Here is a 24,189-nt window from a genome sequence, read left to right as displayed (position 1 = left end):
TGTTAACTTAGGCATTACCAATGTGCAAAGCAATTGTCCATCTGCTCTGAGCATGAGCTTAGGTGAAATTTATATTTATGCAGTCATTCAGGTAATACAACTTAAGTCTCATTTAAAGTCCCTGCATGCTTAAACAGAAAGCTCTTTTAATTTGGTACTTGGCTCTTTGTTCAGTCTGCTAGACTTCTGGACTGTTAACTTGCAAGGAGAACTATAGTATTCCCAAGAGTCAGAAAGTTTTGAAAAATGAAAAGGCTCTGAGCTGTCCTGGTAACAAATGTCAGTGCTATAACATTCATATAGAAATCTGAAAAAGAAGGAACGTTTCAGCTATTTTTTATTCCACTTTCAAGACATAGCTCTACAATATTAACTCATTAAATTTATTTTTCTGCATCATAGATACACTTTCTTTGAAAATTTCAAATTTTTTGGAAAAAAGCAAAGCAATGGCATAATTAAGATACAAAGATAATCACTGTTTTTCAGTTAAAATGTTTCAATCAACAGTAATTTACAAACATACACTGAAATAGGCATGTGAAATCTGTAGCAAGGAAATACAAACGGAATTGCCTTTTACTTTCCCCAGTCACAACAATGAGCTTTGTCTAGTGCTGCAAATGCTTTTTATTAGTAGCAATGTAGTCTCCTGAGCAGTAGCACTGCTGACTAGTGCCCAGATATTTGGAGTGGGAAACACTGGATTTGGTAATCATTACTTGATGTCTTGGGCTCCACCATTGTTATCCTGAAAGTGAAAAAAAAATCCCAGCAAACCACAGAAAACCTGAGGGAGAGATGGGTAAATGTTCTCAAGGAAATTGAAGAGCACGTGAATCCTGAATGATTACAGGTTTCAATACCAAATTGAATCTTGGCCCAGATTCTTCAGAAGGTTTGTGAGGGCTCACAACCCTTCTGAGTGAAGTTGAGCCCAAAGCTGAGTGAATTTGGGCTGACTCAAGAGCTTTTCTTGAAAGCCTTGCATCGCTTTGGATAAGAAACCAGGTGAAATGTGGCAGCTTTTACAGAATTTCATTAATACTTTTCTTTTTTTTCCATACTTTAATCCTGAAAATCAAAGTATGACCAGTAAAAACTTATAGTTCAAAAGAAAAACTGCACAAACTCTCTGGATGAAACCAGATCAAATACCTCATTCTGCATTAACACAATCACTAAGTATCTGTGGATGCAACTCTCAAATAATTCTGTTACTGAAAAGTGCAATTTGGACTTCTTTCACTTAAACAATGCTTAGAAATAGAGGCTACCATATTCCATCCTACAACAGTCTTGTATACTGGTGCATATGTTGTATTTTAAGGATATAAGTATTTTTATAATTTTCAAGACTGATGGGATGGAATATCAATAGAGTTGCCTTGTTTTAGGTACTTTCTTCTTTATTTCAAATATTCTGTACCGGTTTACAAATAATTTTTTACCCACCAGTAATGGAGCAAAAATTCCACAATTTATTTCTCAAAAGAGTGTAATCATATTATCCTAAGCTTATCAAAGCATGTCAGAATACCCTCATTTGGGCACAAGTTTCCTTTCAATTAAAGAAAAAAAAAGTTATTGTGGTCCAGAGAAGAAGAAAAACAAAACAAAGCAAAGCAAAACCAAGTTATTTCTGGTATCTATACTTTCGACAAATTAATAGAGAATTAGTATTACACAATGAAAAGAAACTGTAGAAACCTTGAATGGCAGAGATGCATGCAATAAAGAATTTTCTCTAAAGAATTTCTTTGTAGTTGTTCCAAATGCAATATTTTTAATCCTTCCTCATTTTACCAAAAAGATATTACATAGGTGAAAATTTGCAACCCTTTTGCATTATCATTTTTCTAGACAGAAAAAGTTACTACGAAAACAATTCTTCTTCCACAAGTCAACAGGTGGCACCAGTGAAAGAGAAAATACGGTATTTGCACTCAGATCTGTCCCTGTCCAAAGAAAATAATCAGATGACTGCTTTTGCACTAGACACAGTTAACATCCAAGAGCTGTGGAAAATGGCTAGCTGAAGATTTGCAGTGAAATTTAATTGGCAAGGGAAGAAAACCTCCTGTTATCAAAACAACAGAATTTTTCCTATCCTGGATACCCGGATACAATGGAATAACTATTAGATGTTGAAGCAGCTGGAGATTGTTATAACCTGTACATTGGGAATATTAGCACCTGATATCAGTGGTTATATGTACTTTGCTCAGTAATAATCACCCCATTGGTAAACTACTTCAAATTATGTTTTCCTCTTTGACTAGGCGCAGGAAAAATTTAGTTATGATGGATCCAGTTGATTTGCCCCAGAATGCATTATACTTCATCATTTCACTCATTATCATGCATCTATATTATCACTTCGTCCTCCAAAGCAATTCATCACAGGTATAAAAAGAGTGCATGAAAGGCACTGGTTTGGCTTCTTCATTCTTGGCATATATCCATTAAGAGCCAAATACCAGCTAAAAGTTGCCCACTTTGGAGGAACATTCAGGGGAGAAAAGTGGACTTCCCCATTACAAAGACAACACCTATAACAGGTGACATGAAAAAAAATAAATTAGTAGCTATACCCAGTCCACAGTGATCACAACATAGTGATCATCAACTGCCAACACAGAAAAATTAGATAAATCCTGGGATACCATGGCAGCTGACTTCTCTTCTGCTTCTATAGAAGCACTCTCTTCTGCTTCTATAATTATTCTCTATCTTCAAGAAATAAGATTATTTCAAAAATATTATTTGATTGTCTTTGAAAAACAATAAAGAAATCTTGTAGACATGCAGTATCCATATCTGCTTTAATATATATTTCCAATCCATCAGCTAATATAGCAGACACTGCCTCGATGTAGGAATTTCTGCTTTTGAGTTAGTTTTTTTCCCAGATATTTTATTGGCTCATCATATTTTCTAACACTCCCAGCTAAGAACTTGATTCTTGACACTAATTGCTGAAGTACATCCAAATAAACAGTTCCAAATCTATTAAAAACTCTATGATACCAGGAAATTCTAACCCCTCTATTTTGTGTAACACATCGGTAAGCAAAAGTAGCAGATTTATATGTTGGCTGTCACACACTGTATGTGTTGTAGGACTTTTCATGCAGCTTTCACAATACTGAAGACATATATATTCTGAAAAATCTACTCCAAGTTATATAGCTGAAAAATGGCCTTAGGTCACATTGAAAAACATGGCCATCTCAAAACTCACAGCAATTTAGAGTCAAAGTGACCTCTAACAGAGTGAAGTGACCTTATCAACGGTTTACAACATGCACTGGTTTAGTTATATTTTCCCTTTTTAGTTTGAAAGCATCTTTAATGCCTTCTTGTTGGATGACATTCCACTGTTTGCCTGCTTTTTCCATTAAGATACCTTCAGATTATTTAAAGTTGGTCTCCTTTTAGAGTGAGGTCTATACTTCCTAAACACTTTATATATTTGGTCAAAATTCAAGTACATTCCTTCCTCCCTACGTCATTGCTTACCAAGTGTGAGGACTGTACTATATCCAAGGCTCTTATATAAATTCTTTTAACTACAGGACATATGTATCTCTTCAAAAATTACTCACATCAGATGTCCTAATTTCTATTCTATAATTTTCTTTTTTTTTTTAATTTGCTTAAATTTACTGCTTGGTGTTTTATAATTGGGGCATAAAACTTGATTTCATGCAGCTCAAAATGAGGTTTCAAACAAGATCTCACAAATGAAGTCTAATTAACTGAATTCTCAAATATTCTGTCCTTATCAGCACATACCCACATTCCAGAATTATACATGTCATTGTTTTGCGCATTTGCTCTTCCCATTCTTTTTTTGATTACAGTCCTGAAAATGTTCCATATAAACATCTACAAAGGCACGTAACTAAAGTGACCTACACATTTGTGAAAATGGGATGTATCTCGCCAAACTGAATGTGAGAAATAGACACAGGCATTTTAGAAAATGCTGGTTTTCAGAAGAATTGTAAAATTCGGTTTTCTGTAAATAGTATTTTGTTTTCAAGAAGTCTAGAAGATTAAATTAAATTAAATTAAAAGGGGCTCAAAGGCAAGATATAAACCATTGATTGACCACAACATTGTCCCTTCTAACTTCAGTGGATCATTGTGGATGTTATGCTAAGTTCTCTGCAGAAATCAAGCCACACTGTGGATGAAGACAATTGCCAAGTATCCTCTCATTTTCAGTACAAAAAACTTTCTCTGCTAGTCTCCTCCAAATTTAAACACTATACCTCGTGAACGATATCTAACTTTTAAAAAGCTAATAACATGAATATATCTATTTTCTATACGTACAGACCATTTTTTCTGTGAACAGATATTGCAAAATAACATCTGTTGTCTCTATTATTAATTGTTGTGATTTCTTGTTTGAAAGTGTGATATTTCACTATATCATCTCTTTCACAGGATTAAAAAATCTAAAAAGAAATATTTGACTTACAACTCAGTGAAACTCAAGACATACAACTGTTTTCGACTAGGATTATTGTGCTCCCATGTTATATACATATTATTAAAAAGCAGGAAAATTTATAGAAATCCTTTTTACTGAAAACAATCCAAACAAATAAAAGAGAAAACAATCACTAATATTTGTACAAACCCTTGTTGGAGATTTACCTGGATCTTTAAAGAGGATATATTTTCTTCCACACTGGTGATGGGTGAATAGTAGCTGAGGCTTTGAAAATATACCAAATATTTCCACTGGCAGAGGCACAATTTCCAAAAAGTCCCAACAAAACTAAACTAATAACAAAATTGAGGGTAAATTGCCTTTTTTCTTAAAAAGTGTATGGAACTTCAGGTAGTTCACCTGTCACTTCTGACCCAGCTTCACTAAGGCCTGAGGACCTGAGGTGCCTGACAGAGGCCATGAAGATACTGTAGGTATCTCAAGCATGTGACTAAGACAGAAGGAAAATGGATACAGAGAAAATTCTGAGTGAACTACCAGCACAAACAAGAGCATGCAGTTACTCTGTCATTATCAGGGTCTAAGGTCCAAGTTTACAAGAGCTCTGTCAGTGCTTCTCAGAAAATTCCCCTATTCTCCTTGGTGGTACATATACTTTCAAACACCCTCAGGAAACACCAAAATAACACTTTTGTTTTTGGCAGTTAGCATACTATTCAACACTTTGTTTTGAAAAACCTTCAAACACCAAAGCAGAATAGCAAATACCCCTGAATCAATAGAAAGTTCTTGAGAAAAGTTTCTTTCTTACCCTCCCCCTCTACCCCTACTCCCTTTTAGACTTGAATTTGTTTTGACTCAATTTTTGGATTTTGTTGGTGTTTGTTCTCTTTGCATATTTTATTTAGTGTGGTTGGGCATGAGTAGCACTAGGAAGAATTAAGCCATTTTGGATGGTCACTATCAAAAAGGAAGTGGGTTTTGGGGAAGACTGAAAAGTTAGACAATCATTAATTTTTAAATAATGACAGGGGCTTGTGCTTAGTGGCTTTGTGAAAAAAAAGGACATAAAACTCAAGCTGAGAATTGAATCTGAAGTATGCAAGGGATTTGATGAAAAAAAAATAGACTCAAAGTTAGCAAATAATAAGAATTATCAATGCCCTCTATGTATAAATGTACTAGATAAGCATAGTCACACAACAAGCTGACCTGTTGGTGCCTATTCAGAAAGTATTCCAAGTAGACCTTGCAAGTCTACTCAAACTGCCTTCAAACACCCTGACAGAGCTTTTGTTCCACCAAAAGTTTTTGTTGTTGGTTTGTGGTATGATCTTGACCCAGTGATTACTGTCTGTAGTCACCGTCTGGCCCCAATCCCTGCTGCAATTTAAGCTATTTCTGCTGAACCAGTTTCAAAGAGCTATGAGTAAGGAGATGCACGAAACTGCCATCCCTTCTGATCTCCCGATCTCTCTTAAGGGAATATCACATCTTCTCAGGTAATTGAATACAGGAATGCATCTGAGTAATCTCAGATGGAAGGCAACAAGAATCCTTTCATCTGCTTGTCTATGTCCTAAATCTTTTTGCCTTTTCCTCTCTTTTTATTTAAAGTGTTAACTAGTATTTGTTTATAATTAGCTATGAATGTGCTTTCCAGTAACTTTCAAGTGGAGCCAGTTTTTTGGGGTTTTTTTCCAACAGATACAAAGCCTTTTCAATGACTCATTAGAGCTGTGTTACTATAGTTTTGAGACTATTTACACCAAAAAAATATCTAATTACATTTGGATGGCTGATTATCAGGTAAACTCAGTCTAAGAAACCCTTACAAGAGTATAAAGCAGGATTTCTTCTGGAAATCTTATCAAGAGTCTTAAATACTTCCATACTTCCTATGACAAATTCATAAAAGGTTGTAAGCATAAAAAATACCTATTTCCCCCCCCCCCCCCCCCCATTTTGTGAGATTTTTATGCATACAGGTCAGAGAACTGTTAAATAGAACATTTAAATTTAAACACTCAGAGCCCAATTTCTTGAATGTAACTTGGGATAGATCATCCAATATGCTGAATATTTTTCTAATGGTGTTATTATTTTTTAAACCTATGATCAGATAAATACATAAATATTTACATTGATTCAAGCCCATTATACTTCCTTATGATGTTATACCCTCGCACAACAGGAATACAAATTATGTGCTAGCTCCATAGATTGTGAGCAAGATTTATAGAATCACAACTTAAAACTTCATTGAATATGCAAGGGCAAAAACTTGAACTTCCTTAAAAGTTAAAAAAAAATTAAACTTAATAGTCTATAAAAGGAGCTTTACTTTTGATTCAGTATTCATCAGCAAGTGGTCCAACCACATTGCTAAAGTTGCAGAAAGCAAAGGCAAGGACTGAGAGAATGAAGAAGACTGGGTTTGAGACTAAGGAACCTGAAGGTACACAAGCTCATGGGACCTGATGAGATTCATCCATGCCAGAAGAAATGGCTAAGACACTATCCATCATATTTGAGAAATTGTGGTTGTCCAGTGAAGTTTCCAGTGACTGGAAAAGTGGAAACACAACCCTCCATTTTAAAAAAGGAAATAAGGAAGACCTGAGGAACTACAGCCCAGTCAGTCTCAAGTCAGTGACAGGCAAAGTCATGGAGCAGATTATCCTGAAAACTCTGCTAAGGCAAATGGAAGATTAGAAAGTTATTGGTGACAGCCAGTATAGCTTCATTAAAGTGCAAAGACTGCCTGACAAATTTGGTGGCTTTCTATGACGGGGTTCCAGTGCTGGTGGGTAAGGGAAGAGTACTGATGTCACCTGCCTGGAATCATACAAAGCATTTGACACTGTCCCACATGGCATCATTGTCTCTAAATTGAAGAAACATAGGCTTGACACATGGGACACTGGGTGGATAAAAAACCTGCTGATGTTCACACTCAGAGACTTGTGGTTAACAGCTCAATGTCCAAGTAGAAAGCACTGACAAGTGGAAGGACTCAGAGATTGGTTTTGGGACTTTTAACAGCACTTTTTAACAGCTTTGTCAGCGACATGGACAGCGGGATTGAGGGCACACTCGGCAAGTTTGCCAAAGACTCAAAAGCTTTGTGGTGTTAGGAAGGGATACCATCCAGAGGGACTACAACAGGCTTGAGAGGTGGGCCTGTGTCAACCTCATGAAGTTCAACAAGGCCAAGTGCAAGATCCTGCACCTCAGATCAATCCTGAGTACAAACACAGGTTAGGCAGAGAACGGTTTGAGACCAGACAAGAGGAGTAAGACCTGGGGGATTTGCTCGATGAGAAGCTCACCATGACTTGGCAATGCATGCTCACAGCCCCAGAAGCCAGCCATGTTGTAGGCTGCATCAAAAGCAGAGTGGCCAGCAGGTGAAGGGAGGTGATTCTCTCCCTCTATTTGCTCTTGGGAGACCTCACTTGGGGTGCTATGTCCAGCTCTGGGGTCCCCAACCTAAGCAGCAACCTTTTGGAGCAAGAACACAGAAAGCAATAAAAAGGCTGGAACACCTTTCCTATGAAGACAGGAGAAAACAAGGCTTTAGGACCACCATACAGTACTTAAAGGGGGCTTACAAGAGAGTCGGTGAGGAACTTTTACAGGGACATTTAGCAATAGCACAAGAAGAAATGGCTTCCGACTGAAAGACAGTCCATTTACATTAGATACAAGGAATACATTCTTCACTGTGAGGGCAGTGAGACAGTGGAACAGGCTGCCCATAGAGTTTGTGGATGTCCCATCCCTGGAAGTGTTCAGGGCTGGGTTGAATGGGGCTCTGCGCAATCTGGTCTAGTGGAAGATATCCCTGTTCATGGTAGGGGGTTGGAACTAGATGATTTTTAAGGTCCCCTCCAACCCAAACCATTCTATAATTTGTCAGCGTTAGAAGGATGACATCTCCTGTCAGCTGAATTAAGGGAGAGAAAATTGGGACCCAAATACAACATTTAAAAAAACTCTGAAACATAACAACAACCAAAAAACCCCAGCAAATCACTCTATCATACTTAGCTATGTATGTTTAGCAGATACTCACTGTAATGTTGTCATGTCTCATTCACACAAGTAAAATACATTGTTATTTTGCGTGCAGCTTTGAGCTCCTCACATGACGTGCCCTGCTACTGATATTAAATCCTATGCTGCCTAAAAGTCTCATTCAGGACTAGGCAGGAAACAGATGTGAAGTCAGAAAGCATACCTATGACTAAATATATGTCTTCAGGTACAGTAAAGATCCAGCAAGAGAATTGTTCATCTGTGAGCCTGGACTTCACAGTGCAGAAGAGCATATGCCATTGTGATTAGGGCTCATGAAGGACCTAAGCTTTAATATCCTCTTATTTTTCATTCTCCATCCCTGGAACTATGTAATAAAAATAAAAAAATCTTATTTGATTATATTTTTACTGGAGAAGAGATTTAAAATGTGAGTTTTCAGCCTTCTCCAAGTATCAAAAAAGTTTTTAGCAATTTTTTTTAGAAGGCATTTTTTTTCATAGTCTTTTGCGTTGGATGACTTGTATCATGCTATTCTGATACTCATACATTGATCTGTTCTCATGTGATGACAAAATACCTTTTTTAACTCTACCACACCTGTGCTGTCTGAAACCACTGTGATGCCTACAAAAATGATTATATGAGATCCTGTGCCAAAGGAATAAAACAGCTGACAACCCCAGTCTAAAAGTTTGGTCTTTCATGGACTTTGAAGCGAGGAAAGGCTAATTCAGTGAAGCCTGTATAGTGTTGCAAATACAACACAATCTGAATTAGGATTATTATGTAAAAATGCACACCAATGGAGGTGCTGACATCTGAAGTAGGAACAAGTTTATATCATGCTGACGTTAAACTATTTATCAGCATTAAGATGTCAGTGTGAGATTACAAGAATACTTTCAGGACAAAAAGAGCAAGTTTTAAAAGCTCCTTCAATAATTCAACAAAAAGAATATTAACAGAAAAATGCAAACATTTATAAAATTAAACTGCTTAAGTTGAATTCCTGCATCTTACGTTCTAATGAGTTTATGTTGCTTGCCCTTCATATTCCTCCAACATTTTATTCTCAAAGGAAAAAAAAGTATTTTTTAGATATTACTAATGAGGATATTTTGGTAATCATAATAATATTTAAAGTGAGTGTCTCCACATAAATTACTAATATCCAACCTCTTAATGCTCCGTGCAATTTTTTAAAGAAAAACAAAAGCATATTTATTCATATATCTTCCTAATCATGCTTCAGCCATATTTTCCTCAAATTATTTTTAGAAAAATTATGAACTACTGCTATGTTCTCCCTTATATTTATCAAATTATAAACACAATATTTAAAGAAAATGAAATCTGCAAAATCAATCATTCTGGGTTAGAAAAGGCCAGAATTCAGATTACCATAGCAGCACTCATTTTGCAATCATCTACAGTATTTCTGGAGCCAGGAACTTAACCCAGACATCCAAGATTCAGTCTGATGCTTTAGTCTCATTCACAATCCATCATTTGATGATGCACAGCCTTTTGCTACTTGACCTAAGAGAGCAAGTCATGACCAACTATCTGGTTGCAGCTACAGCGATAAATAGAACTCACTGTGACTTATACATTCCTTTAGTAACACTTTGGAAACCGGGTTCCTGAATGCTCTTCTAGGCAAAAGAAGGAGGTAGTTACAGACAGTTCAACCAACAGAATAATTTTAGCATCTTTATTCTGTAAGATCATGAGGATGTGACTAGAACTAATGTCTGGAGAAGAGTCTATATTCTTGGGTCCAGCAGAACAAAACCTGGTGCTTGTATTCACTTACAATAGCAGAACTGCAGTTTTGCAAATTTAGACCAGAAGGAACCAAAGACTGAATGGCTACCCTGTGGTCCAAAACTTAAAATCACACTGGAATAATTCTTATTGCTTTTAAATGAACTAGCCAAACATCAGAAATTTTTGTTTTTACTTCTGCAAACAATGCTTGTACTTCTCCCACGGCATAATGGTTTTTTTTAAGTCTAAAACAAATTATATTGGCTTGGCTTCTTAATATGATGTAGGATGATTTGCTCAGATTTGAAGCCTGCAGCATTTTTACAATTTATAGAATCTCAGTGAAAAAGCTGTGATTTCAACATACTGAATCTTCCCACTTCCCTAAAAAGACTTGCTATTCTGAGGGAGTGATGGCTGCTACCTCCTGCCATAAGTTTCCTGCTTTATCAAGCTGACAAGGATGCACAGCCAAGACAGCACCCAGAGACTGCTTTTCACTGCAAACTTAACCACAGTTAAAACCTGAGGACTACAAATCGTTTGTGGTTCATGTACACACAGTTCTTTCAGTTTCAGCTGGCTAACCTGTCCAGTGGGGACAAGGCTAAAGGACTACTAACTGCTAATGAAATTCCTCTACAAACCATGTGATAATTGGTACCCTCAGCATTTCCCCACTGTCTCATGTCAGACTCATTTTCACCAGAAAAAGAAGTGATTTCTGAAACTCTCCAAGCTGGTAGATGTGATCTCTCATGTATTTGCACCCCTATCTATCCACAGCTGCATATGGAACAATGGAGACAAGGTTCCCAAACAGTGCTTTGCTTTCAATCTCTCTCATTCAAATTGTGATAACTTGTGAGGAATACCTCAAAGACAGAAAATGTGACTATATATGCTATATTGGGAACATGCAAATTTTAAACTTCTACAGTTTGGTATGAATAAATTTTCATTGGAAAGGGCAAAATTTTATGGGGTGAATCATGCTTGCCAATATCCACTAAGCCAATGTAGAAAGGAGAGCACAGGTAATTTAACTTTCTGCTAAGTATACTGATCACTATAGGAATGATCATGAAGTCCCTCAAGAAAGGACTGGCATCCTGTCACTAATTGCATACTTTAATGCACATGCTGGCTGTTTACCCTACTGACTTGGATAGCAAGGCAAATACTGAACAGCCTTCATCAAACGTACCACTACCACTTTAAGCTAAAAATTTCATTATTCTGAACACATTCTTGCTTCTTTCCCTTCTTTAGCTTTCAGATGAAACCATCTTTACAATCAAGCTGGAGATATACGACCTGTTTTGTCTCTGATGAATCTACTAAAGTGTTAACATTAAAAAACTATTTTTTAATTAATACATAATTAGCAACAATCAGCTAGACTAGTTGCAGTAACATAACCCAAAGTTATCTAGCTGTGTGTGGCAGTTACTATTCTTATAAAGCATTGCATTTCTAACCCCTTGCCAAGGATATTTAATTTGGTATCCAAGTTTTCTTGCCTGTGGGAAAACCATTTTCCATTTTAGCTGCTTGCAACACATATAAGTGAATATGCTGTAAGTAACTAGCTCCTTTGAACTTTTGGGTCCCATTATGCACACAAGTTATCTACTCTGAAAAGGCATCATATAAACATGCCAAATAATTCAACCTTATGAAAAATGCTTTTCATCTGAATTATAAGTTAAAACTTTTTCTGACTTTAGAGAAACTGGAACTTGAAAAGATAAAAACGTAAAGCTTGATTTTTCTTTGCCCAGAGCATATGTTATATAAACAAAAATCCCCAAAAGGTGCCAAGAATTGTCCCTCTGTTTTTCTAAATGATCACGTGTGCAGTCTAGCTGAAAAGACTCATCGATTATGTCTACACAAACAACAAAAGCCCCTAGAAAAAATATCTAGATCAAAAGCTTGTCAAACACTGAACAGGAAAGAGAAATCCTGCTTTAAACATGGCCTCTTTCAAGTCAGAATTCAATCCCATGAAGTAAAAACAAAGGATTTCATAATGAAAGGTATTTAAATTACTTTATTTTTGGAACTTAACCAGGGATTCTTTCTTGCTATATGTTAGCCTTTGTCTTTCTTACATTAGGACAGAATTCTGCTTAATAGGCCCTACTATTTAAAAAAAATGTAGATAATTATTTAGTCACACTTTTACTGTGTTCACAATATACATTTCCAATTATTTTCATCAACATGACATAGTGATATTTTTACTGACATTATGGGCTTCTCCCTTTGTTAACCACCCAACAATATACACTATAAATATGGGAACACAGCAAACCTCCTAATGGATGTGATGGATATACCTTTTTCTTTTCTTTTTCCTGACTCTCCTAAAGTACAGACACATAGTCACAAAAGAAATTGCATATCCTTGCAAAACCAGATCATTATACAGCATATATAAAATTATAATCAGGAAAGTGTAGCCAGAAATCATAAAATAAGCATAAGTATAAAGTTAGATCCTTTTAAAAATATGGTTTCTAAAAGAAAAAACACAATTTAAACAAATTTTACTTCTGCTGAAACACAATCATATAATCACAGAATGGTTTGAGTTGGAAGGGACCTTAAAGATCATCTAGTTCCAACCCCCTGCCATAGTCAGGGACACCTTTCACTAGACAAGGTTGCTCAGAGCTCCATAACCTGGCCTGAACACCTCCAGGGACAATCCTCATGTTTGATTTCCTACTCTGTTAAGAAGGTTAAAATGACATGATTTACAGCATACCAACAGTGATATCTTGCAGACAAACTTGTGATTTGAATGTCCCCTATCTATACACAAAAACTATAATATGAACCTAATGCAAAACACTTGCTACATGTTCAATCATACCACTACTGAAATATTTGTATGCCATACATACATAACCAGAATTCAGCTTGAAATTGGTTCATACCTACTAGTGCTGGAGACAACACCCTGATTGCCAGACTTTTCTTAGAAAACAGCAGTTCATATTTGATGATTAAAAATATTAGGTGTGCTCAATTTATTCCCTGTAATTGAGAGTCCTGTAGCATGGATCAGCACATGTGTAGCCTGGTTCAGTCCCCTCCAACCCACACCATTCTGTGATTCCATAGGTATTCCACTTATAACATTTGGACAGATAGTCATCTTGGATACTCTAACCAGGAAGATATACAAGCATATCTGACAGGCCTCTCAAATACAAAGCACATTCAGTTAATAAATATTTCCAGATATGGTAGCTCTAGGTTAATGAATTGATAAATCAGCACTAGAAACAGAATTCTCACATAATGCCTGTTCAGGAGACAACAGGTCTTCGATTATAAAAGGAAATATCAAAGCAGAATGAGCAGCAAAATGTAAAAATTATGTTGGTGTACTCATCAGGGTATTGTAACCCTGATGCATTGAATTCTGACTTGTACTAAAAAGGCAAATTGGTTGATGCGGAGTAGATATTCAAGAGATGCTCTGACATACATTAGTGAAAACCCAAAGTTATCCCTTATTTCCTATAATCTCGTCAAAGAAAAGTCTAGTAAACCATAGTCTATTCATTTTTAAAGTGTTTTTCTCCTAATATTCAGGATACCAGTTGATCCTGGATATTTTTAATATATTTCTTTATTGCAGTGCTATTCATTAATCACATCCAAATATTTCATATGGATTTGCAGTAGATATGAAAAACCTTTAACTACTTTTGTTATGCTTATTCCATGTTTTTGGCGCATACAAAAGAATTATCTCAGTGGAATGAAGTTAATGAAACAAATCCAGCCTCAATAATTTTTCAAGGAACAAAGGCTGTAAATTTGTTTTCTACAGGAATGTTGAACTTAAAAGATCACACACTCAAGCCAATAGCATTTGTCTTTGCTGTCATGCAAAAGAGAGTGAGTCACCTACAGTACAAGAGAACAACTTTGCAAATCTGTTAGAACTGTGTGGCATCTGATCAAACTAATCCATGTCTTTCTATGATGCCAAAATAAACAGTCCCTTTCCCACAATGTATAAACATTGTTCCCATAACTTTCCTTTGAAATGTCATGAAAAGGTTAAGCGACGTTTCATTATTTACCTTGACTAATGAATTGCTCCATGTTGTCTTTGAAGGGCTGTAGGTGCTCTTCTAGTGATAGCTGATAAACTTTTGCTGCTTCTGTCTCACATGCTGAAATTGGAGTAACAGATTAGTTTAGGATGACACATCATAGCATGGATCTGCATACTACAAGAAAAGACACTTTAATTCATATCCAGGGAAACCGGTGGAATATGTGCCTCAAACACACTACAGGTACAAACACTATGATAATAGAGTCAGGAACAGTCATGTTCCCAGTAAAATATTTTTATATGCAGATAATTTGTGGCCAGTGCGTGAGTTTAAATAAGTGGTAGCAAAAAATTAACAAAAGTATCCAGTGGTTTTGAGGGAGAAAGACAAATTTAAAGGGCAGAATCATATGGGAACAAAATTAAAAACTCAGATTCTGGGCTGTATTGATATACCTGCCCCCAGGTAATAGTGCCTGAATTAAATAAGGTTCAGATGCAAAACCTGCACCAAACAGCAGGAATGACCTTAATTTAGGGAGTTAAGCCAGAGGACGCCTTGATACTTGATAAAAACAGAGATGTGGTGAAGAGTTCTGCATTTTTCAAAAGCAAAAGGACTAAAGTGAAAGATTGTAAGAATACTCATGGCTCGAACTCTCTGAGAGAACTTGAACAAGAACAGCTTGCTTCTTATTGGACTAAAAACCAAGACAGAGAATCTGGAGCCTAAAGCAGCCCTGACACAACAATTATTTGTGGGTAAGGTGGTACCTTCACACTTCCAAGCTAATTTAATTTGGGTTAAGAGAAGACCCGAGACTTTAATTTCAGATGAATGTTGAGCTCCAATTACCACCATAAGGGAAATCTTTTTAGGCTGTGACAAGCTCCTATCATTCAAGAAATGAATCCTCCTTGAATTCTGTCTCAGAATTTCCAGTTCAAGTGCATACATTCCAAAACATGCATTTCCTTGCTTTCTGTAATTTGTCACTAGAATATAAAGCCCCACTATTCATATAAGCCATTGCTATTCCTCATTGTAACTGAAGAATTTAGAGTGTTGATCTTGATGAAAGTAGTACAAAATACCAGTTCCCAGTATTTCTTCACAAATGAAGAAGATACTGAGTAAATGCTTGCGTCAGAAGGTATGTGAGAATACAAACAGCCTTCTAAATGTAATATTTTTTATCCTCAGCTTCAAACTCAAATACATTTATCTCCATGAAGCTGCTCAGCTAAACATCCCAAATATCAAAGGAATAGATTGGCAAAGGGAATCTGCTGTGATGACTTTGTAACAAAGTTTTGTCTAAAGCAAAAGCTTGTCTGATCATTCTTAATTGACTCAAAACCTGGTCTTATGTTCCCTATTCTCACGTTTAGTTATTCTCTCATTTTAGCAGATATATATACAATTGAAAAACTTGGGCAAAGTTAGCAAATTTTAAAAACTCCATTTGCTCCCAGCAGATTTTAAATTTTCTTATATTGAAGGAATTGAAAGGTATTCAAGGCACCACAAAAGAGATTCATACTGGCAGTCACAAAAGCCAAGCACGAGGTAGAAACTGATGTCACAAGACTGAATTGCCCAAACAGGAATAAAGATACTTTTTGTTACTTTAAAGCAAGGTGAAGGTTTCAGTATCCTCTAGTCCCAAATTATGCACTTGAGACCTTCCAAAGATCTCAAATCCTAAATAGAAGTTGGCAAGGGCAGAGACACTTTTTCTCTAGATCTCTAAATCAATTTTAACCTATAAGCAATACATAAATAATGGAAAGGACCGATAGTACATCTAATTTCATCTCCTCTCAAGATCATACACTGCAGAGAACTGTATGCCATTTTTCACAGAAGCAATCAAACCAGATTCTTGTGGGCAATTCAAACTGGTAGCTTTTTTGCCCATACATGCATATGTGTCTCAAATGCTTCTGACCTGGAAATTGATGTGATATTCTGTGCTCAAAATCAGTTTAGAGATTTAAACAAATTGCAATTTCAGCTGTATCCAGTATCTCAATAATTCATCTCATTCTCTATTTCTATGTTAAAATACAATTAATTGCATTTTTTTTCAAGCTATTGTGTTAGCTTGCTCATCCTATATTTTTGTTTTATTTTTATTTCAGGTCAATTTAGTAAAAACATACAAAGTTTCATTACAGCCAATGTCATTTAAGAGACATCTATAAGGAAAAGGAAAGTGACAAAACACTCCATGCTTTGCACTAACATTTTCAGTAAGTGATTGTGGTAAGTGATGTAAAATGTGCTCAGTCTCATTATCAGAAAGAGTTATTTTACCTTTCTGAAAAGGAGAAAAAAAAAAAGTTTTCAACATTCATACTGTCTAATGCATATTTTCCAGCTGGTTCTGTTGGATACTAAATTTTAGCCCCTGGAAGCACAAATCTCTTCTAAATATAAAATATTTCTATTTGAACCAAATGAATGACCAGATGACCAGCTGCTCCTCAGGCTTACTGCATTTTCTTTGGCAAGTATAACAATGGGCAAGAGGAGTTTTCATTTCAAACTCCCAAAATATAAAAATTTAATGGAAAATAAAAGCAAACAAATAAAAACCCCACACTGAACACAAAAACCCCAACCTATAAAAAAATAAAAAAGCAAGCAGACTAATGAATTATCCTGGATGAGTAATTAACAGATCCATTAAGCTGTTTTTGTTAAGTAATTCAGAAACTGCATACTTATCTATAGAAGTCTTCTAGAAGTCTGGTGGATTTTCAAAATAGTTTCAGATATTTGAGAGCACACCTTTAATTGAGACTTGCTAGACTGTTTGTATTAAAGTTTTTATGGAAGCTTTGAAATTATGTCCTTAATTTTCTAAGGTTCGGACTACTCAGGCTTCCACAGGAGATGTGGCAGTGTCCTACTTGTCCAAAAACTATAGAACAACTTTATCACGCCTTTCTCAACTTCCTCAGTGCTTTCTGGATCCCCTACAACTGCAACCTGTGACTTTAAAAGAAAGTTTAGACTTTATCTAAAGGAAACAATGCTGGCCTCATCAAAAGACACACTCTGATGAACCCAGCCACAAATACAGAAAGAGGTCTTAATTTTCTTCTATTTATTTTTTTTGGAATTGTAATGACTTACACTAAGAACTGCTGAGTCTTCAAGGGCTTCCACAGACAGCTCCTTGTTTGGAGTTTTAAGGACAGTAAAATATGACTCACAGATTGACTGAAAGCCTGGCTTTAGTTTACATCTGGTTTAGGTTTAGGAATCTGCATGTGGCATAGCTGCAGCAATTAACCCTTTCAGTGATAACAGAACAAACAGATAGAATTTATGGATGTACAGTTGTAAATGAGTAGGCAAATGTAAATATTTAATTTGGTTAAAATAATACCTGTTTCTGTAAAGGTAAGTGATACAGATAACTGGAGGACTGACCCAAACCACTACTGTTGCTATTATTTTGCTATTAATTACCTTTAGTGATTTGGCATTATTTTATAAAAGACTGAAGGAATTTTTTCACCAGAATATGGATCTATGGATCATAGAAAAAAAATAAAGGCTCTATTTCTTAATTGGGAAATATCTTCATTCACATTTGTAGCAAAACTATTAATGGAGAATGACAAAACCACAAACATTTCAAATTCTGAATGTTTTTGATGATGCAATTCAAACTCTAAAGAATACAATTTTTTTCTCATTTCGATCCTCTCTACTCCAGCTCTGCCTTCTCTTGAAACTTGAAATACTAAAAATAATAAATAATAATAAATAAATATAAAAAACTTTTTGGGAAATCTCTTAGGATATTTATTTCATCAAACTTTAGTTTTTTAAAAGACAGATCACCAGACTAGGCTCAAGGCCTTTTCTTAACTGGAAAATCTATAAATACTTAGATTGTCCCTCTCCTCCTTTAGGAGAGGACAGTCGAATTTAGAAGAGCAATCCCTTCCCTTTATTCCACCTGAAGTGGGGCCCTAAATAGATTACGACTGCTCAAGTTTGTTAATTGAAGTTGCAATTAATACCACTCTTACTTCTGATCAAGAAGTGGCATTGGAATGTTGCTAGAGTCTTGGATCCATAATCAGAACTATGATGGAACACAGTCTTGAGAATATGAAAAGATACAAGGATACATGTGTGTGTGTGTGAGAGAGAGGGGCAAATAGAATGCTGCAATTTTTTTAAGCTTTAGTCTGAAAGCATTAATATTACTTATTAAAGAACTAGCAGTGGATGCAATCTTATTTTGCAAAGTAAGCCCTGCACCCCACAGATTTGACCACGAAGAGGAAAATTCCATCTCAAACTACAGCTTGACTGAACTCTCAGGGTTGGGAACTCTGTCTAGGTATTGAGGATAACCTTTACTGAGGTAAGAGCAATGACTAGAAAGCTTATTGTTGTCTGAACTCTCTCAATTGCACATTGACACCATCCCAAATACAACCTTTAAAAGCCTTTTTATTGCATAAGATGGTACTTCCAATGCTCTTATTCACACAGCAGGTGTTAAACACAAGAGCACACAACTCTACAACTAGCAGGTCCAAAATGAACAGGTAACTTCAGGTGACTGTAAGAAGCACTGAAAAAAATAGGGAACATGTATTTTTCCAAGATACTCTGGGGCTTTTCTTGGAACATACTTTTAAAATACAAAGTGTTCTGCAAATGCTTAACACTTTATAAACATTCTCAGTCACATTTATTCCAAATCAGGGAGATGTACTGGGCCACACAGCCTAGCTTCTTTTGGATGGAGAATTTTCAATGAGTTGTAAACACTCAGAATAAGAAAAGAAAGCATCACTACAAAAATAATGTTTAATTATTATAATTATTGCTTGTAGTCAGTTTCCAATTAATATATTAAATATGACATTATGAAATATAAACAAGTACTGAATTCAACTCAATTTCATAGCAATCTGCATTTCATTGTACTATTAATCTCTTCTCCTAGTCAGATTTACTTTTGGCCTGACATTGTTTCTAATTCCCTTTTAGCTGAGCTTCAGTGAAAGTTTTGCAATAAGAGACAAGTGATGGATTAGTTTCTGATTAGCAAGAATAAACTTAATGTTGTAAGGCTAGAATGCTAATGTGTAGCCAAAGAATAGCTTCTAAACATTTTTAACTTGCTATAATTCTATAACTCTCAATGCCATTCTAGTGTTCTAGTTCTTTCCTAAACCAAATACATCTGGAAGAATTTCATCCACATCCATTGTGGATTTGGGCCACAAATCCAACATTTTCCTAAACAAAAATTTAACCTCAGAGCAAAGAGGGTTAGAATCATGATTAATTTACTACATGCTTTTCCACATCTTTCTGCTTTACCTGGAGCACTCTGAAGTGTCTAGAAAAACATACTGGTACTAATAGTTATATAACAGAGGTCCTAATCAGTGAGTGTCACACACTGCTCCTGTGACCCTGGCTGCCCAATTTTCTTTACATGGTGAGTTGATTTAAGTCATGTGGCAAGTGCTAAAGTTTCTTCTGTGGAATGACATAGGAACAGAAGTCATTGCTTGGCATGACTGCATCAAGGAACATTGCTGACAGCCAGGAGAGATCAAAAGCAGATCAAGTTGCTTAACAAACTATATGTCACTGAAGTCAAAAAGGATAAAGTGGGAATCCTGGAGAGCTGTGAAATCTAGGAGCAACAGATGGAGCCAAACTCACTTGATTTGTTAGTAAGAGGATCTACTTGTTCTTTGGTCTTCTGTCTTACAAAAAAAAAAAAAAATCTGGTATATAAGTGCTATCCTTTGGATCTGTATTATTTAAAAAACTGAAATTTCTATTCATCTTGGAACAGGCAAATGGCATGCTTCTAAAACTCCTTGGGATTTGCAATTTTAATCTGAAATACTAGAGGAGATTTTCTTTTCCAAAATTTTACAAACCGCCAAGGCACAGAGTTCATAAACACTTGAAAATGGACAATAGCCTTGATAGTCAAAAGGGAAGAAAGTATAGAAGTTTGAATGAGACCTTTTTCTTTTTAAACAGTCAGCATAACTCTAATACAAACATAAACCCAAACTCCAAACTGCAAAAGAACACGTTAACAAAATAATTTTATAGAAGCATGAAGATTATTTATATCTGCCTGTCTCTGTGTATACTACTGACATCTTTAGATGGAAAAAACACTGCAGTACTAAAACGAACTGCTATTGTTACAGCTATTAAACTTTTTTTTCAATAATAACTGTCCTCTACTTTATGGGTATTCTGTTGAGTTTTTTTTTAATTAAATTTACCTTTGAATAATGATCATGGAAAGTTTTCTAAGACAGCAATAGTGCATCTGCAGAAGACTTTTTTCTGGGTGAATCAATATATCCTTCCCACATTGTAATAAGCATGATCTCACTGCATGGTTTTCAGCGTATTTGAAACTAACATTAAACTGTTAGTTCCTGCATCAGTATCTACAAGTTGCAGTTTCTCCGTAACAAAGAACAAATTAAACACCCACCCTCACCAAATGGTGAAATCCACTCTCAAAATCTGCCATCTAATTCCTGATGAATCTAAGTCCAAGGCTACAGTCCACATCACAGTATAAAATTCTAATGTATTCTGGGCACTTATTTCTATACCTCTAAAGTCAGTGTTTCCTAGGAATAATCAGTAGTCATTTAATCACACTGACTTCAAAATAATAAGTTCATATTTAGAATTTTGTCAGAATTTTCTCACCATCATACAACCCTCTTCCTGTTCAGACACTTGGTAAGGCCTTTTCTAGCTCTAGTAACTCAAGATTCCACATGTTCATTAGTAAAACTGGTAGTGTACTTAAAGTAAATGAAGAGAAAAATAGCCCCTTGGAAGTAATTTGACACATTCTGGTAAAACTTGTACTCTATTTATAAATTACTGTAATTGAGACAGGCTATTCTATCTCACTGAAATCATCACAACAATTAAGTAATCAAAATACACAGAATTTTTAGTGTATTACTAAATTTTACTATTACTGCTCTTGTGGTCATGAAATCTTTTAAGACAAATGGTTTTTAATTTGTCTTGTCACTTTTCTTTGAAAAAGAAAGTCAACACAAAGCATTTTGCATATCTGGAGACTATTAAGAAGTCATCACTGATATTTAAGTCTGGTGTTGAAACTGTCACTTCATATTCAGGATAGGATGAAGCTGCTGGTGCTGTCCCCAAAAATGTTTGTACCAAATGCAATAGAGAAAGAGCAATGGTGCTTGTAGCTATTCTTCAGTTTCATTAACTGCAAAACAGACTGACAAGAGTCAGTCTTACAATACAACCCCTTGAGCCTAAGGGTTGGATTGTAAGCACAGAAAGAATTCAACTGCAATCTGAAGGCAGATTGAAGCGTGTAATTTACATTTTTAGAGAACCCCTGCTTTGATCACTACACAGTGTGGATTTATTCCACAAGAGATTTATGTCTTTGTGCAAATTTCAATTTTGATGTGAAAATATTCAACCATTCCTGTACAAAAAAACATTTTTGGTGAATTTGTGAGGAATTTGTGAGGAAATGTATATTTATTCACTTGCACCTGAATTCAAGTATCTTTTTGAAATAAGACCTAAGTATCATTCTTCTACATGTGCCAGTTTAGATGTCAGCTCTGAGATTATCTAGAAGTTGCAAGAAGTTTTCATTACTGAATTCTGAGACTTTTTCCCCCTAGGCAGGTCAGGAGCAGTAAATGGATGATACTACTGTTCATTCCTCTGTGTCACCCTGAATGACTTTGATACAACTTTAAATACTAAAAATACTAAATACTTTAAATACTCAAAATATTTAAAATAATTTTTAAAATATCCAAACAGAAAGTTTCATAGCAGCAAGAAGAGAAGGTCAGATATCATTTGGTAACCATGTTATGTTTTTGTTGTAATAGAAAACCTCCCACTCTAGGTCATCCAGGGATTAATGGATTACCAAACCACTCCTAGGTCTCTAGAGGCACAGCATTTAAAAGCAGCAAGGCAACAGTAATATCACTCCTTGATTTGCATTTCTCCCTCAAAGATTTAGCACAGTAACATAACTGACCAATTTAGCAGAGATTTTTTGCAGTAATATTGAAGATTATGGATGATTTGAGCAATCTACACTTACTTAACAAATTCAGTATTTAGATCCCCATGTTAATAAGAAATATATGATAACTATTCCTCACTAAAGTCTAGCAAATATATCTTAAACTTGCTGAATTCACTTAAAGAAAACATTTCATAAGAGGAGAAAAAATACTTCCTTTGCATATTACTGTTCAGTAAAATCCAGATATTTCAAGTGTCTTTAACAATTTCATACATATTATTTTATCTTCTAGATAGTATTTAGACCTGGTTATAAACTTTTTTTTTTATCATGGACATGGTCCAACAATTTGCAACGCTTTTTATGGTCAAAGATTTGAAATCAGCTTACACAAAAGGAAAACTAAATTAGTTTTTTAGTTTGGTTTTGAAACAGAAGATTTAAACTAAGTGTTTTGATGCTGTTTAATTTAAAAACCTCCTTCAGGTTATCTACACAATTATGGAATATGGCATAAATGGTCATAGAAAAGCAAATTAAAGAGGCAAACTACTAATTGAAAAGTTAAAAATACACAACTATTTTTACAGTAACATCTAAATTCTCAAAATGAATGAAACAAGAATAGAAGAGATATAATGGTAACAAAAAATAGCTTTTAATCTAGGTTCTGTACCTCGCAAATCTTTCTTCATTTTGCGGAGATCTTTTTGAAAATCATCAAACTTCAGTTGTGAAGCCTGGAAGAGATCTTGTGGATCCGGAAGAGGAAAGATGCATTGTTCCCTTCCAGCATCCTGATGAGTAAACAAATGAACAGTTACCTAGTGCTCATTACTTTTGTTCTATACTAAAATATATAACTGAAATCCCAGGGAATATTTATACATATTTCTGCATCTCACTAACAGAAGAGCAAATTTAGTAAGATGGGCTGCTTAATCTGAATTTAACAGAGTTAATTTTAATTTTCACTCACCTCATCAAAATTACGCAAATAATATGAGACAATGTACGATAGAAGACTTCTGCTGTTGTCCTGTATAGAAGAGAATAGAGTTTGCTGTGTTACTGAAACTCACAGAAAAAAAAAATCAGAAAACATAATTCTGATAAATGAAATATTTAGTGTATAAAAAATACTTTGTTGGTTTGGTCCCTTCATTAAAAAAAAAACAAAAACAAAACAAAACAAAAATTGAAACATACAAAAAAAAACACCCAAACCAATAAGAAGCATAGTATTGCTTCTAATTACAAAAACAAACCACACCTTGCAGTTCCATTTAATCATTAAATAAAATCAAGAAAGAGAAAACACTCATGTAACACACTCCTCATATTTTTAATTCTATCTGATTGCAAATCAAACCCTTACATTCTGAAATTTCCCAAGAAGGAAAAGAGAAATTCTTTCTGGGTTCATGTATATACAAGTTCGTTTGCAACACTACAACTATAACCAAAGCATAGTTAAATTAAACAACGAAAGTTTTTTAAAAAATAGAATTTGGGGGGCTGGGGGGAGCATTGGGGGTTGAGGGAGCTTTTTAATTGCTTCTCCTCTGTAAGCTCTCTAATGAAACTTCAGCAAAAAAAAATCTTCCATTTGAAGAGGATTTCTGACAGAATTAAATTTTCAGATATTTTCAGAAAAGGATTTTTTAAGAACTTTCCTGACTGATCAGTTGCAAATGAACTGAAAATATATCTTCCAACTGAAAGCTTAATAGTCGTAA

General features: G+C 35.2%; 1 protein-coding gene across 2 annotated transcripts in view; it reads right to left on the bottom strand.

The window, feature by feature from the left end:
- Positions 1-24,189, bottom strand: part of FMN2 (formin 2) — a 152,997-nt gene that overhangs the window by 34,903 nt on the left and 93,905 nt on the right. For both annotated transcript variants that reach the window (XM_058020006.1, XM_058020007.1), the window contains 3 exons: positions 23,430-23,489; positions 23,127-23,247; positions 14,392-14,484 (listed from right to left, as the gene is read on the bottom strand). In XM_058020006.1, coding sequence (XP_057875989.1) covers positions 14,392-14,484; positions 23,127-23,247; positions 23,430-23,489 — 274 coding nt within the window. The remainder of the gene's footprint in view (positions 1-14,391; positions 14,485-23,126; positions 23,248-23,429; positions 23,490-24,189) is intronic.

This window comes from Melospiza georgiana, chromosome 3, assembly GCF_028018845.1.
Source record: "Melospiza georgiana isolate bMelGeo1 chromosome 3, bMelGeo1.pri, whole genome shotgun sequence".
Taxonomy (NCBI): Eukaryota; Metazoa; Chordata; class Aves; order Passeriformes; family Passerellidae; genus Melospiza; species Melospiza georgiana.
This window is presented reverse-complemented; position numbering and strand designations above follow the sequence as displayed.